Here is an 18,057-nt window from a genome sequence, read left to right on the forward strand (position 1 = left end):
TCCACGGATATCTCCTAGAATTGGAAGAACAGGACGTTCTGGGAAATTGCTAGTGTGTCTGTCCGTCTGTCTGCTGTCATGGACATGGCAACATTGCTCATAAACCCATTTCTTTCACAGTAGAGCTTCTTAACACATAGGCCTACTAAAGAAACACTGGCTTAGCAGCAGTTACAAATACACCAAGTGGAAAATGTCAGAAGCCAGATTCCCAAAAAAATAACGTAGGCCTACTACCATTACCACTACTCTGGCACATGGGATAGGAACCTCAAAACAAAGTAACAGTCAGCAACAGCAGAATAAGCGTTTTGGTATTAGCAGAGAAGATGTTGTCTTGTACAAATCTCCATTAGTTCGATCCACTTAGAGAGGTAATAATAAGACTGTTCAGACTGCAGTTAAATCCCATTTCTTTTTCACTTTCAAACCCTTCTCCACATCAATGTGTACTACAGCTGTTGATATGACTGAAACTCCTCTGCTCCATATTTGACTATAGGAAATCCGTTCCTACCAGTGCGCGTTGGTCAGCGAGCGCCACTGCCGGCAACCACAAAGTGACCAGCGAGGTTCAGTCCATCAGTGTTCATGACAGCAGACCACCTGCCCAACACGGTGAGGGGTCGTCCGTTGACTGCTGTGATTAGTTTGTAGTAGTAGAGTCCATCCTGCCTCCAGGCGCCAAAGACTTCTCTTATGTTTGCAGTGAGTTTGTAGTCGAACAACATTAACTACAAAAACTAGAAGACATTTAAATCAATTCAATATTTAATACTGGAGGTTGCTCATTATTATATTTTCAAAAGACATTCCCATTGGAAAACATTAACTACGCTCGCAGTTCAACAGCCATAGATGTAAGATTTTAGTGAAAAATATACTAATCTGACTGCATTCAAATGTCCTCCACAGCTGGTGTCTTGTAATTAACATGTTAGTCCAGTAGATGGCACTATAAGACCTCGTCGTAGCATGGTGGAACAGGAATTTAAAGGGAATATTGATGGACACATTTTGCCATGCTGACAGAGGTGATCAAAACATTACATGATGGGGACTTACTGTAAGTCACTGATGTGTGAGTGATTACTGCCATTATAGACTGGTGAGAATTTGAAATATCTCGTTATCACTCAAGCTCCTGATTCATTCTTCGCTCAACACCCTTTCTCTTCCCCTCATCTTCTTTCATCGTCTCTCTCTCTCTCTCTCTCTCTCAACCCTCCTGCTCCCTCCCTCTCATTGAGAAGGAAGGTCTCTAGAGATAAGCCCCGCCCTCTCTACCCTGGCTCCGCCCCTCTTGTGACAGAGGATAGTTCAAGCAAGGTTGCTATAGTAACTATACCCCTCCCTCCCAACCTGGCCTGTTCCACTTCCTCCGCATCAGGGATGCTCTCTCTATCACACACACACACACACTCTAGGTAGGAGAAAGGAGATAGAGAATATATGGGCAGAGGGAAAAAAAGACAAAAAGCGTAAAAAAGAAACCCAGTTCCACAAACGACAAGACTCAGTGGATATCTTTCAAACACTTTCATTATTTTCTCCACAGAACTCAAAAACAAAAACAGAGTAAGTCTCAGGAAAGTAAAAGAATGAAAAGTAAGAAAGTAAGCAAGAAAGAAAGAAAGGATATTGAACCTAGAGAGAGAGAAAGAGCTGGGCATGCTGTAGCATGCTGCAGAGTAAAGGGGAGCTGGGTGGGTGGGTGGGGTGTACAGGGCCTGTTCACCAGACTGGTGGCACGCAGCCTGTTGTCAATGTTTTAAAAAACGGCCTGGGACCCAAACATAATTGGACATATTATTCACGTGGCATTTGTTGTCATATCTGTGTGAATATTGTCAATAGAGTATCGTCTCAACCTAGGAACCCAGGCACAGTGTAAAGTACTTTTAGTCATGTGGGCCCCTAATCAGAAATAATCCCACTGTAAATAAAGTGTTCATTCCCAATTAGAAAGGGTGCCAGTGTGTGCCCTGTACAGCACGAGGAACACCATCAGTTCCTGCCCTTCCAAGTTGTTACCAATGTCAGCACGCTCACCACACACACACACGCGCGCGCGCACACACGCACGCACACACACACACACACACTTAGTAGCCAGTCTGCAAATGTCGAAAGGTACACAGCAAACACAAGTCTGTTTACCTGAGACTTCTTCTGACCAAGGCAATGGCAATCACTCATATAAAGACATTTGGATCATTTAGATCAGGGGTCTTCAACGTTTTCAGGCCAAGGACCCCTTAGTTGAGAGAGAGAGATGAAGCAGGGACCCCCACAACCTTTACATAGATTCCATATAGTTTCATCGTTTGACAGCTCAGCCGTCATTACCTAATAAACTTGACATTTTACTCTGTACCTAGTCTGCTCTTTTTCCCCTCTACACCAAACCTCTTTGCCAAAAATAGCCGATCTACAAGCTCAAAACGCCTCGCAGTGCGAGGCGTTGTGAGCTTGTAGATCTGCTATTTTTGGCTACAGTTCTCAGAATATGGACAAGTTGTTAATATAAAAAGGATTGGAAGATTTGTAGAACCCCCTGTAGTAACTCTGAGGACCCCCTAGGGGTCCCGGACCCCCTGTTGAAGACCCCTGATTTAGATTCTTCAATTGTTTAGGTCTTCAGGAATACCAAAGCTCCTGCGTGTCTATAGTTGATGTACAGTATATTTTAACTGTTACTGTATGTTCTCCTAGGCAAGAACAATAACATTCACTCCCCCAAATATTGCCGCTCCCAAAACATAACAAGTCACTTGTTTTTCTGAAGTATTTTTGCTTTCAGAGCTTTGACACACAAAGGACATACATTTGCATGCATTTTTGCACTGTATAAATTAGCTTTACAAAAACAAGGCAGGTGGCGATTGTTTTTTTTTTACCCAGACATCTTGCAAATACGGTATAGCTAAGAAAAACGGTTGGTTGTCTCGGTCGACAGTACACAGAGCTACGTTTTGGGAGTGGCGACATGGAGAGAGGAGCTTGTTTTGCATCTTCCTTTCTCTGTTGAACAGAACAGCAGTGAGTAATGGTTCATCTTCAATCTTCAGTCTTTGGTTAATGAAGGAACATTTGCCCAACATTTGGGGTGACAGGATTCATGTGGTTGATGCTGCATTCACACTGCAGATATATAGTTGAACGTTTTGCTTGCTTGGTCAATGTAATCTCAATGGAAACCAGCTTTAAAGCTGTCAAAGCTTCGTTCTGTGTGTGTCCTGTATCTTTAAAGCTGGTTTCCATTGAGATAACATTGACCAAGCAAGCAAAACGTTCAACTATATATCTGCAGTGTGAATGCAGCATAAGGGTCACAATACGTAGGCTACAGTAGGTGACACATAATAAATCAAGGAAAATAATAAAGTAACAACTGACTAAATTTTGATAAACAGGTGACTTTCTTTGCAACCAATGTTGCTTTGATATTTCTTGTCCAATATGTGAAGCCTATCCCCGTGCCCGCTGAAACTAATAATGCCTCAGAAAAGGAGCCATGAACCATATCATAGCTTTATTTATATGTTGTCAGAAGCAGGCCTCCACTATACACAGTAACATCATCAGTGTTCATATCGTCGTTGTCGGGTGGAAACCTTGTATGTCCAAAACCGTTTGTTTTGTATTTATCATTTTAAAAATGATCTAAACTAGTGAAGAAAACAGCCGATCTACCAGCACACAACGCCTCGCGCCGCGAGGCGTTGTGTGCTTGTAGATCTGCTGTTTTCACTACATTTGTGCGACGGCCTTGTATGATGAAGCAGGGCTTTGCTTTGTGAAAAAATGTACAAATTTGAAACTTGGAAATACGAGGTCTCTGCCCGACAGTGACGATATGCACAAACTTAGTTAAATGAACATTGAAGAATAGACTGTGTACTGCTCAAGTTTTAAGAACTAAGGTGATGCTGCCTCCTCTGACTGGCCTGTGTGTGTGGGTCAGATGAACGATGGTCAGTAAACAACAGAAAGAGAGAGAAAGAAAGGGAGGGAGGGAGGGAGGGAGAGCAGGTGTCAGCAGGTGGCAGTGGGCAGGATAAGGATGAACAGTGACAGTGTCCTGGTGAGCTTGTCCTGTAAAGTTCACCGGCGACATGAAAGGCCACTGAGCTACTGGGAGACCACACAAATAAGCAGGCAAGCGCACACACACACACACACACACACACACACACACACACACACACACACACACACACACACACACACACACACACACACACACACACACACACACACACATACGTACGTACGTACGTACGTACGTGCGTGCGTGCGTGTGCGCGCGCGCACACGCACACACAGCCCTAAACACACTATCACTGTGAGACATGACACACACGGGATGAAAGGAGACAACAGGAAGGATGGCTGCTGTGAGGAGAGAGAGAGAAAGAAAGAAAGAAAGAGAGGGAGAAAGAAAGAAAGAAAGAAAGAGAGAGAGAGAGAGATGGATTAGAGGAGACCACGGGGGGGGGGGTAAGGGAGTAGCGGTCCAGCGGACGCATGGCGAATATAAAGGAAATGATGTCATTCAAAGAAGAGCAATAGGTCGTCTTCCATCAATCTGTTCTTCCCTAAAGTGCCAGGTATCCAGGCAGCTTAGTGAGTGCTCCGAGTCAGTCAACACACACATACACACACACGCACGCACGCACGCACGCACGCACGCACGCACGCACGCACGCACCAGTAACAACACCTGGAAAAGCAAAGGAACCAATACGAAAGGCTTATAAAGAGGGGGCGGGCGGGGGAGTGTTACAAAATGAAGAATATATCCATTAACATATCATACATGACAGAAAATGAATTCATAAATTCATAAATAAATGTTTAAGTTACAAATCTGTCGAAAAAACTAGGATCTGGGGGATGTAAAAGTCTGTCGCAAAACAGTCCTCTCTGCAGACAGTGGAAGCAAGATGTCTCATTGTGATGATGCCTGCTGCATCTCACCTGGCCTGGGAGCCAGACCAGTTCAGCCCACTTGGGACGGGGTTTTAGCCCAATCTAGTCCATATTTGAACTATTTAAGCTCATATTAGACCAATTCTTTAGTCCAGTTACCTGTACTAGCAGACCCCTTTTCAGTCCACACCTTTGGACTGCGTGTTTGACCAGCTTCTCAGTACAATCTCTGGCCCAGGTCTAGCATGGGTTAGCCCACTTGGTAACCCAGTTACAGCCTCTGTCAGGCTGAACCGACTGTGCAGTAGCCCTCGTTCCTTCAGCCTGGTGCAGCCTTCTGGCCAGGAACGTGAAGAGGCAGCGGCTTCATCATAATATATGAATGTATAGTTGTCATAGCATAGATAGGTGGACTCTGAAAGTGTCACTAGTGTCTTTAAATAAAAAAGTGGATAAACAAAAAAGCCACTGCGATGTTGAGCAGAATCACCATGACAACCAGGATAGAGCTGTAGGCCTGCGTAGGAGAGAGAGAGAGAGAGAGAGAGAGAGAGAGAGAGAGAGAGAGCGAGAGAGAGAGAGAGAGAGAGAGAGAGCGAGAGAGAGAGAGAAGAGCGTGTTAATAAAGAAATATACACACATACAGTATACCCACATACACACAGCATCCACCTGTCTGAACAAACCTAGACAGGAAACCTAATGAATTCTTGAATTTAAGATGTTAAACGATATTATTAAGGGTTCTGTACAGTTGGGGCGATCCGATAGCTGAAAGGTTTTAGGGCACCTTCCACCAAAGCTCTGATCAGGAAGTCCCCGTTTCATAAATTCCTAAATGTCATCCTCCTACTCTCTCTACATTTCATTTCCTGTCTAGTTCCACTGTCAATGAAGGCAAAAAAAAAGAAAGAAAGAAATGCCTCAATATAGTACTAGACTAGTAAACTGACTCCTCCTGCCTAGGATAGTCTGGTTTACGAGGCTATAAAAATACAGGTATATATATAAAAACTAAAAAAAGGATTCTGCACAGCTATAGTATACGTAGCTATATGTTTCTTAGCTGTTCTTAGATGTTTTGTCATTCCAAACTATTTACCATCTTTACTCCTTTTTGTACACAGTGTAAGGACCTGCTGTTCTAAATTGATTGTAACATGGATATCAGTCTCACACACAAAAACACATTTAGGTAGAGCAAATGGGGACAATGCTTAACAGTGTGTAGCATCACTACTAGGGCAGATTAATTACTACATTGTTGTAAATGAATTTATCCTCATCGGCTGGCTAACAAGGCTCCTGCCTATCAATCGAGAGCGGTATGCTTACCACAGATCTGTGTCATTGATGATTACTGAACTAGAGATGGTGGAGCAAATCCTCTCATTTATTCGTTCTACCTTGTACGGTAGGATTAAGAGAAAACTACCTCTCCATGCTGCAGATTGTCTGCTAATAACACTCAATTAAATTAAACTTAAAATTGATACGCAGTTGCATGTGGGTGGTGTGCCGTGCACCAAGAATAGCAAGATCTACAAGCTCACAACACAGCTGTCACACTGCAACACGTTGTGCACTTGTAGATCTTTTATTTTTGGCGCGCGACACTCACATGCAACTACGTATAGTCTTCGGATTTCATTTTTCACAGTTTGGGTGAGTTACGCAAATCTTGTGATCGTTTAATTTATGCAAAAAGAGGAGTCAGTGGGGAACACAGACTTGAGCATCGTGATGGAGATTAAGAAACAAACCCTGTGCTGAATCAATTTAATTACTAAGTGATTTTACTTTTCTATTCTTTTTTAGCTCAAGACCCAACATTAGGTTTTATCCTATAAGTAATTGCTCCTCAAACATGTGGAGTCCCCAAGGAAACAAGACTGACTTGAAGCGCAGCAAGATGTTACAGTCTGTATCAACAACCACTGTGCTATGATGAACATGTACATTGTTCTAATCAGGGGCGGAATCATAGGGGGCGCCTGAGAGCTTGAGCGTACAGTTATGAGAGCCCATTGATTTTTCGCCGACAATTCCTAGCACTCAGTCGTTTTCACAAGTTTTCCCAAACTGGCCAAACTGCATTCCTGGCACTCGGCCGATATCACACGTTGGCTTTGTACCTTTCAATTAGAGTATATGATGCGTTTGGAGCTTGTAGATCGGCTATTTTCAAACAACCTAGGTATAATGGCTAAAGTGGTTAATGTGTGTTTTAAAATATTATAACTTATATCCGAAAAGTAACTAGTAACTAAAGTTTTCAAATAAATGTAGTGGAGTAAAAGTACAATATTTGGATCCGAGATGTAGTGGAGTAGAAGTAAAAGTATTGGAAATTGGAAATACTCAAGTAAAGTACAAATACCTACTTAAAAAGGGGCGGGGTCAAAAACGAGCACCCAGCTCAATATTGAAACTTCAACGTCCCTGGTTCTAATGTTCTGTCTATTAGTAGAGGTACGAAATGGAACCTTCCACCAGCTTTGTTTTATGTACAACATTAGGAGAACTTTAGAACGTTGAGGGGGAATAGGAGGGAATGGCACTCCCTGTGACTAATTGAATGCAATTTAATTAGCTTTCCTCATACCAGTCTGTACTTTTTGCATAAGCATTGGAGCACAAGCTTAAATGCTCTCTTACAGTCATCTACCATTAATTGAGGTTATCCTTGATGACATAAGAATCTTCTTGGCCAACAATACAGTAACAACAAGCTGGTGAAATGATCTTAACACCGGTGGATGTGATATCTACATAAGTGATCTCTCTCTCTCGCTGCTCTCCCTCTCGCCTTTTCTCTGGAAGAAAAAATAAGCTTGAAATGCATTTGCAAACATGTCATAACATCTTCCGATTCTCTGCAGCCGTATCACAAGGTGTGTGTGTGTGTGTGTGTGTGTGTGTGTGTGTGTGTGTGTGTGTGTGTGTGTGTGTGTGTGTGTGTGTGTGTGTGTGTGTGTGTGTCCTTTCAGGTTTCGATATCTACATACATACATTAATGTGTACTCGGTATACTGTATATAGCATGTCCCCATGCATGTCTGTATGCATACATAAACAGCATGTGTGTGTATCTGTGTGTGTGTGTGTGTGTGTGTGTGCGTGCGTGCGTGCGTGCGTGCGCGCGCCGCTTGCATTTACAGTATGTATCCATATGTGCCTGTTGTCCACACATGCAAGTGTCTGACTCTGCACACACTAATGTGTGCTCAGTGTGTGAGTGTGCGTGGGTACTCACTCATGCATGTTTCTGCACACATGTGTGCTTTAAAGTCTACATGTGTGTATGGACAGTATATTGTTGATGTCGGCTGGAAACCTCTTATGTCCCAAACTGTTATTTTTCAGGATTCAATTTCCAATTTAAAAATAGCAACGATTTTTTTGTTTGTTTTGTATGACACTGTAGTAGTATGACAAAAGTAGGGCATTACTATCCAAAAAGAAAAGAAATCTGGAGATAAGAGGTTTCTGCCCGACGTCATTGATATACTGTATCTGTGCAGAATGTTAAACAGTACAGTATGTTACAGTGTACCACAGAGTGCTCCCATTGTCTTAGCAGTGTTCCAGTGAATGTACAGTATCTGGGTGATAGTAACTGCACTGTAAGAATCCCTGGTGTTCATTTACCCAGCTGTAACTCAAGACAGCGTGCAAACGGGCCCGTTTATATGCACTCTCAGAGAGTTCAATTAACAGCGAGGATTTGACAGTGCACAGTAGTATCTGTGCACGCTGGGAACCTGTTATTACACAACTCTCACTTTGTCGCTGTCGGGGCGAAAAAACCTTGCATGTCCAAAACGTTTTCAGAGCAGGCACGTGCACACATTATAGACATCAAAGGGGGCTTGAGCCCCTGACCTTTTAGCCGTCTGTAAAAAGTGCCCTCTCCAGACCATGAATGCAGTTTTTACTATGGTGAAAGAAAGGCAAATGCCCTCTTTCCGTGGCATACCTGAAGCTATAGCATTCGAGAGAATTGCCTTGTCTAAACTCTCCTGAACTTGAATACAGCATCTTGTGTTGAAAGAATTGCCCTCTCTGTGTCGAAATCCATGACGTTAAGCCACATCTTCAGTATTGACTTGATGATGCTTAGTTCAGTGTGGTATGCAAGCACCGAAAATAGCCGACCTCCAAGCTCACAGCGCGTCGCAGCGCGACGCGCTGTGAGCTTGGAGGACTGCTATTTTCGATGTTTTCACCAAAAGGCCCTTTTAGATATTTCAGCCCCTGCCTTTCTAACATTCTCTGCACGTCCCAGTCCAAAACGTTTTCAGGATGTGGAAGAAATAACCTGTCTTCGAATGGATCCAGCGTAGTTCATATTTAGTCACAAGCTCGCGTTAATACTTTTCATCGGTTCAATGTTTCTATAACCCACAGACACATTGAACCACTTGGAAGTCTCACTTCACCACATTTTCAGAGATAGCAAAAAATTGCTGAACCACAAGCTCAAAACGCGCGACCTGTTGTGGGGGTTATTTATAAAAAAAATCTGTATCTCCACGTTTAGAAATATGGAGATACAAGGTGTCTTCCCGACGGTGGCGGCTTGCTTCTCTGCAGCTGCAAACATCACCCCCCCCCCCCCCCCCCCCTGCACTTCTCCCCCTCCTCTCCAGTCCCCCCCCCCCCCACCCCCCCCACACTATCACTGACACACAAGCCCACCGATTGGCTGCCGTTGAAGCAAGGCATAAGCTGTTCCCTAGCAACAGAGAGCACCGGTTAACCAATGGAAGACCTTCTGAGGAAGGAGCTACTTTGCCAATCTGCTGTTACTAAGGTGCAGCAAGGATTGGTGTGGTTATATATATATATATCTATCTATCTAACCATCGATCGCTTAGTTAATCAAACGATCAATCTACAGTACATATCTGTCTATCTGTGTGTGTGTGTGTGTGTGTGTGTGTGTGTGTGTGTGTGTGTGTGTGTGTGTGTGCGTGCGTGCGTGCATGCGTGCGTGTGTGCGTGTGTGTGTGTGTGCGTGCATGCGAGCGCATGCATGCGTGCGTGTGTGTATGTATGTGCTGGTATCTACTTTAGATGCACTTGAAGCGCATCAACAAGAGGAACACATACGATATATTGAAATTGAAAGAGAGAGCTAAAGCTCATACTGTATATGCATACAGGAGTAGCTGTAGAATGACTGTTACTTATTACTGATTTTCCACCTTGACTAGCAAATGCTTGTTGTAACTACATATCCTGGATTACTGCTTAAAGCCGTCCACCGTCTGAAGACAGACAAAAACATGATTTCATTTTAACAGCATAATCCACCCAACGCTTGATCATAGCACAAAAATATGTATTTATTTCACAAGGCTAAACCCTGTAGTTTCATCCGAGGATTATATAAAGCTACAATCTGGGATTCATTTGAAGGAATACATTTCTAATTAACTTAATTTTAACCAAACTGTATGGTAGAGTATATTAATGGAGGCTGGAGCATGGTCATAGCTCTTCGAGAGGTTTCACATGTTGGGTAGGACTAAAGGAGTAACTATTCTCCAAATCCATGGCTCAGTTCAGACCTCGATTTCAGTCTACGTTTGATTCAAACCTTGCTATTTATTCTATTTAATTTATTTTTAAGATAAAAAGAACACTAAAGAACACTAGGTACACAAGGTACTAACTATATTTTAACTTCATACACAAATGAAATAAGTATTGAACATTTGTTTTTACTGGCAAGATTGCTAAGGGTAGTTTCACAAGTTAAATTACAGTACATGTAATCATAGCAGTAGGTTATACAGAGTGTTGCTGTAGAAATGGTATTGCTAACAACCAAAGATGGACATAGATTGGTTGCTGTTGAACATAGATTTGTTTGAACAATCGTTTTCTACACTATGCAATGTTAAATAAACAGAATTTATGGTATTTAGAGAAGGAAAGACTCCCTGGAAGAAAGCAGAAGCAGTCGCACTGTTACTGCAGTCGAATAGTTGAACTTCATCATCAATGTAGTGCACCTAAAATAGCCGATCCACGAGCTCACAGCGCGTTGCATTACGGAATTAGAGATGCGTTGCAAGCTCTGAGTTGTGAGTTGTTTCTGGTTCTGTTTCAGAACCATTTCACCCCTAGGTAGGGCTGTCACGATCATAACATTTTACATGACGATTAATTGTCACTCAAATAATTGCGATTAACGATTTAATTGTGTTTTTGTCGTTGACAACTACATTTCTCTTTGGCTTTTAGGCTTTGAAGTTGCACATGGTAGATATAACACATAAATCTGTGTACCTAAATATACAAAGAAATTACTTATATGTAGACATATTTGACAACTTTATACTTAAAAAAGAACATTGATAGTGGAAATAGCCGACCGATGAGCTTGTAGATCTGCTATTTCCATTACATTTTGAAAGTGTTTTGACTATATTAATATTTCTCAACATGGAAACGATTATACATTTATGACGATTATGCAAAATAATTACGATTACGTCAAATAATTGCGATTAGACGATTATGTAATAATTGTGACAGCCCTAACTGGTTGACAATTTCAATAGTTATTTGAAGCATTAGATTGGACAATATAGATGTGCCGCCATCTTTATTGTAGTTCGAAGTCGAACATCATTGAAATGATGTTCATGTGTCTCTTCATTAGGAGAAGGAGAGAGTCCTACATAAAGCATACGGATTGTATCTTTAACATGCAGGATAACATTGGGTTATGTCATTGCTGATGGTATGTAGTCCACAAAACCTTTTAGTCAAATCAATGTATGGCAATGACGCAATTCAGAAACTGATGTTCACGCACGCACGCACGCACGCACGCACGCACGCACGCACGCACGCACGCGTGCGCACACACACACACACACACACACACACACACACACACACACACACACACACACACACACACACACACACACACACACACACACACACACACACACACACACACACACACACACACACAAACCCGCAATTCCTCTCTCTATCTCTCTCTCCCTCACTCTCACTGATCTAGCTCTGGTTTGATGTAACAAACAACACCACCATATGGACAGAACATGTCTATATCAACCATATGGACTGGCCATGACACAACATTTTCTGTTGTGTCAGACTCAGACCAGAGCTCCATCAGCAAGAGGGAGAGACGAGGGAGAGAGGAAGAGAGAGAGGGAGGGAAGAGTGATGGAGAGAAAGGGAGAGCTCAGTCAGACAGAGAGAGAGAGAGGGAAAGAGGTAAAGATTGAGAAAGGGAGGGAGAGGGAGAGAAGAGGGAGAGAGTTAGGGGGAGAGATATACAGAGATGGAGAGAGCCTGATTCACCCACGCTATATCCCCGACCAATGCTGGGAACCAAAACATTGATCGGGGCAGCATGATCCTGTGGACGACATACAGCATGTTGTGGTTGTTCGGGTGGAATGTCCAAAACAGTTTGTTTTTTTAAAACGATTTAAACTAGTGAAAACAGCCCATCTACAAGCACACAACGCCTCGCGATGTGTGCTTGTAGTTGTAGATCAGCTGTTCAGTTTTCATTACTCTTTTGCGATGGCCTTGTATGATGAAGCAGTGTTTTACTTTGCGATTTTTTTTACACATTTGAAACTTGGAGATACGAGGTTTCTACCCAACAGTGACGATGTATTAATGAGCATCTTACCGAGTTGCCTTTGCTCTGCGTGAGGCTTTGGTTGTTCTGCTGTGGCGTTATGGGGGTGGACCTCAGCGGGGTGGAGAGGGTGAGGTCCCGCTGCACGGGCCCCGAGTCCAGCCTCTCCCCCGGAGGATGCAGGCCGTCCAGCTTGTTGTGCGCAGAGTCCTTACTCCCCTCCCTCCTGTCCTTGCCCTCCCTCCCTTCCCTCGCCTCCTTGCCCTCACGGTTCTTATGCTTCTGTCTTTGCACGGCGTGCGAGGAGCGTCCGTTCCCGTGCTGGCCGTGCGACTCGTGCCTCTCGTCCCCTCCGTGCCCATGGGGCTTGTGGGTAGTGGAGTCCCTGGGCTGCAGCGGCTTCATCTCCATCTCGTAGTTGCTCAGCTTCTCCTCGTCCTGCTCCAGCAGCCGGCCGCCCCGGCCCGGCGCCCGCCTGCGCCCCGAGGCCCAGGCGGCTGAGGACGAGGACGAGCCGCCCGTCGCCCACCTGTTGTCGCCCCTGGGCGGTCTGTGATTGGACGAGCCGTGCTCTCTGGACCTGTGATTGGAGGAGCTGTGTCTGTGTCCGTTGGTCCGGCTCCCTTCTCGGCCGCCGCCGTTCCCTTCGTGGTGGCTGCTGACCCCGCCCCCTCCTCTGGACGGCAACGTCCCTCCGCTCTGCTGGTCCTCGCCCCAGCTGTTGGCCTCCGTCATCCCTCCGCCCCCTTCGCCCCCACCCCCTCTCCCTCCCTCCACCAGCACCTGTATCTCCGTCTGACCGGCCCCGCCGCCGCTGCCCTTCTCTCCTCCGCCCACTCTGCCTCCTCCTCTCTCGCCGTGGTCCACGGCGACCTGGCGGTGGAAGCGTGCACTCTTGGTGCGCTGCTGCTGGGCGGAGGAAGAGGAGGAGGAGGAGCGCGCGGGCGGGGCAGGCGGCGTGTGGGGGGGCGAGGAGGAGAGGGGGCTGAGGTCGTCGTCGGGGGTGGCGGCCGTGTCGTTGGAGGGGTCGTCGGAGCCGCCCCCGCTCTTGGCGTAGAGGTCCGGGCTGTCGGCCGTGCCGGCACTGCTGGACATGCCTTCACCCTCCACCTCGCTGGACACCTGGCGCTTGGGACGCTGCAAGTCAACACCTGGGGGGGGGGGGGGGGGGAGATAGAAGGGCAAGATAGAGATGGCGATAAAGAGATAAAAGTGAGATAGGGAGGAGTTCACAGATCAAATATTGATGAAATATCTTTTAACAACGGCCTGCGCACTGACAAATACCCTTGCATATCGCATTTTCTTCGTATATTGTGCAGCCCTGATCTGTAACAAGTGGCTGGCAAAATTTCGGCATTGGCAGCTTCATGTGTAGACGTGGCTTGTTTTGTTCAACTTAAACTTAGGGTTAGGGTTAGCACTGCAAAGCCCAGGGAACCCTGGGGTCTTCCTTCACTGGATTTTGCAGTTTATCTCCAGCACAGTTGCCCCTATCCATGCCAAACTTTGCACACACACACTCCTTGGCTGCCAAACCACATCCTCCGCCCCTGATTTCTCACATGCCCCTGTTCTAGTGCCACCATGAGGTTGCTTTTTGCAGACAACGCACGCACGCATAAGCGGTCGCTTATGTGTGCGTGTGTGTGTGTGCATGCGTGCAAATGTGGGGGTTCAGCACAGTACATGTTGTCATGGGTTGGTCACAGTGCTTTAAGGTGTGAGTGACATAGGCTGTAATTAAATGCTGGAGAGTGGTTGACAGGTTGATAGTGACCTTTACCATCTCACACACGGACGCACGTACATGCACGCGCGCGCGCGTGTGTGTGTGTGTGTGTGTGTGTGTGTGTGTGTGTGTGTGTGTGTGTGTGTCCTACCGTTTCCTTGGTGTTGGAAGGAAGGAGAGAACTGCTTGGCGGTGACCCTGGCCATACGACTCTCCTCCTGGGCTTTCTGAGCGGCTCCCATCGCGGCCTCCGCTTTGCCCTGGGCATGAGCCGTCCTGAGAGAGACAACACATCAACACACACTGAATACCGTTGTCCTGAGAGAGACAACACATCAACACACACTGAATACCGTTGTCCCAAATATACTGTGGCCAGGGGCGTCGCACCAAACTCTGGGCCCTGGGTACAAGGACTCACTGCGGGGCCCCCATGAATGTTCTTCATAGGGGAGGGGGTTTAACCCATTTAGACTGGGAACGCATTATTTTGTGCTTTAACAATTGAAAAATAGCAGATCTACAAGCTCACTGCGAGCTTGTAGACCTGCTATTTTTTTTTTTATCCTGAACATTTGTGTAAGTCTTTGAATTTTTGAAAAACCTATGTTTCCCATCTCAGAATATTTAGTTCCAGGGACCCCCAGAAGCAAAATTTGAGTTACAAATGTTTGCTTAAAAATACATACCTATTCCAAGATTTGCAGACATTTTCACGACTTTAAAAAAATAGCAGATCTACAAGCTCGCAGAGCGGCACTCAGTGCCGCGCTGTGAGCTTGTAGATCTGCTATTTTTCAATATGATTAAGGCCCCTCCACCTTGGGCCCTATGACATTAGTCTTTTGTGCCATTAGTCTCTCTCGTGCTCAAACGGACACTTGTGAGGTCAGTTATCTCCATACATGGAGTTCCGTGCTCATACGGTCACTCATACGGACACTTATACTGTACATACAAACAAAGCCAGACGTAGGAGCGAATAGCACCGCTCAAAAAGACGTGTTAAAATGGATCCAGTGTATTATTAGTTATTAATTAGTTACTAATCTGAATTCCCAGGAGTTTTTTTTTCTACACTAGGAGGGCGAGAAGAACATCTGGGCTGAAACCATTCTATCTCTGGGCTGGAATTCAGCGCTGCTCAGGATCTGAGCTGGGCAAGTATGGGTAACTGGAGGCAAAGATGGCACCGGAGGTTACCCATGTCTGCAGCCCACGTATCCAGGCGAATCCTCCGTTGGTCACAAGCTCTTGTTAATACTTTTCACCGGTTAAATATTGATAAAACCCAAAGACACTTTCCTAATTTTAAAGATACATTAGCAGATAAGCAAGTTGTGAGCTTGTAGGTCGGCAATATTCACAACATTTGCCCCTGGTCAACGAAGTATAGGGTTCAAGTGGCTAAGCTAGGATGTGACCAAATAGAATAACTGTAAATATTTGTAACTATTTAGCACTGGAACAACAAGCTATTCTTTAATAGAATAAAATATCGTCGAGTCATGGATCCATATAAGCGCATGACCATAAAATAGTATTCTCTTGTTATGTGCAAAGTGTCCTTTTCAATCTAGCAGGTTTGTCCTTACATAATAGCAAAGATATAAGCAGGACCAGCAGCTACGTAACTCTGGGACACTGTGCTCTCACACTGAGATGTGGGACAATATGAGGAGAGGGGTGAGCATGCGGTGAAGGGTAATGGTATCCGTCCCGAGGGGAACATTGTGAAATGCAGCCATAGTCAGAGATGTCCTGTCCGTGTTGGGGAGAAATGTCAGAGGGAACATTTTTTATGGACCTGCATGCAATGCTCACCTCCTGATCAGTGTTTGAAAGGTGATTCATGTAGAAAAACTTGGACTGGAACTACTAGGGTGGAACACTAGTTGACTGGGCTTACTTTTCTTTTCATGGACATACGGTGATCTCAGCCAAGCACCTACACTATTAAGCTATTGTGCATAGGACTATCATTTCCATGGTGCATTTAAAGGACAATATTTTAAATTGTAATTAGAGAAAAGAAAAGATGATGAATGTTTTCTATCGTTTTAGCGATTTTAATGATTTTGATTTCAGTGGGTGGGGGCATGCATACAAGTGGCTTAATATGTACGTATTTTTAGACATAATAAGCCCATTCCAAAGATGCACCGCAATCTTTAATGGGCAGATGTGACTTATGGGGGCTAGTAGTGTTACTGCAATAGTAGCCTCGGAAACCCAGACTTTTATTGTAATAGTAATAAAGAAATTGCCGGCTTACTGCGTCAAAAAATACATATTTAGGCAATTGTACGCAAGCCCACTGAAATCAAAATCGCTAAAACAATAGAAAGCAGTAAATGAAAAAATGTTAACACTCATCTTTACTTTTCTCTAATTACAATCTAAAATATGAACTCTTGTTGTAAAAAAAAGCAAAGTTGTCCTTTAAGGTAGCAAGTGTTTATGATCTCTTTCAGGTAACTGAAAACCAATGTTGTTGTAACACTAAATAATAGTTCATTCAAGTAAACAGTAACTGATAAGTGAAACAGGGCTTTGCCAATCAAATATATAATATACAACATGCAGCTGTGAGTTCCAACATCTGGGATCCTGTTATGCCTGACACATCTCATTAAAATAGACATGAAACCCAGAATGTGGTGTGTGTGTGTGTGTGTGTGTGTGTGTGTGTGTGTGTGTGTGTGTGTGTGTGTGTGTGTGTGTGTGTGTGTGTGTGTGTGTGGGGGGGGGGGGGTGTGTGTGTGTGTGTGTGTGTGTGTGTGTGTGTGTGTGTGTGTGTGTGTGTGTGTGTGGCACGCACGCACAGCCCGTACACATGACAATCAATGTTTTAGGCTGCACTCACACTGGAACGCACTAAGTTGTGTGAGAGTTGTGTGGGGGAGGCGGGGGGCAGAGACAGCACAATGCATTCCGGATGGAAGTCTAGTGGTTTGAAGTCTAGTGCGTGTTGTGTGCTTGTTGGATGGTGCTCTGTGCAACCACAGGACTCTCAATAGACTTCAAACCACTAGACTTCCATCCGGAATGCATTGCGCTGTCTCTGCCCCCCGCCTCCCCCACACAACTCTCACTCAACTTAGTGCCTGACTGTCTGTGGGAAGCCTTAGATGAATACTACAACTAAGTACTAGCCAGACCATAGAGCTGCAAATTATGTATAATATATCATCGTTGTCAGGTGGAAACCTTGTATGTCCAAAACCATTGTTTTGTATTTATCATTTTAAAAATGATTTAAACTGATTTAAAAATGATTAAACCACGCCTCGCGATGTGAGGCGTTGTGTGCTTGTAGATCGGCTGTTTTCACTACTTTTGTGCAACGGCCTTGTATGGTGAAGCAGGGCTTTACTTTGCGAAGGCGTTGTGTGCTTGTAGATCGGCTGTTTTCACTACTTTTGTGCAACGGCCTTGTATGGTGAAGCAGGGCTTTACTTTGCGAAAAACTGTACAAATGTGAAACTTGGAGATACAAGGTTTCTGCCCGACAGTGACGATATGATGTACATTGCATATACTGTATATACTTTGGAGGGCAGGGGCTCAGGAATCAAACAGACGCTCCAGGACTCTAAGTTATTTCTGGGGAGGGACACTTTGTCCTTCCTTTAAAGTAGGATGCCTCTTTTTTTCATGGACACAAACTGCATTAACTTTACATCAGTGGTTCTCAGTCCTCTTCTGGATCAGGGCCCACTTGAACATCTGGAAAGCGTTGGCA

At 44.7% G+C, this 18,057-nt stretch overlaps 1 protein-coding gene across 1 annotated transcript in view; it reads right to left on the reverse strand.

Moving 5' to 3' along the window:
* Positions 1–5,371: 5,371 nt before the first annotated feature.
* The window catches only part of jph3b (junctophilin 3b), a gene marked incomplete at both ends in the record, with an annotated part of 69,595 nt that continues 56,909 nt past the window's right edge, over positions 5,372–18,057 (reverse strand). The window contains 3 exons of the mRNA XM_080736783.1: positions 5,372–5,452; positions 12,632–13,731; positions 14,464–14,588. Of these exons, the coding sequence (XP_080592909.1) occupies positions 5,372–5,452; positions 12,632–13,731; positions 14,464–14,588 (1,306 nt within the window). The remainder of the gene's footprint in view (positions 5,453–12,631; positions 13,732–14,463; positions 14,589–18,057) is intronic.

Source organism: Nannobrachium achirus, assembly GCF_963921795.1.
Source record: "Nannobrachium achirus genome assembly, chromosome: 11".
Taxonomy (NCBI): Eukaryota; Metazoa; Chordata; class Actinopteri; order Myctophiformes; family Myctophidae; genus Nannobrachium; species Nannobrachium achirus.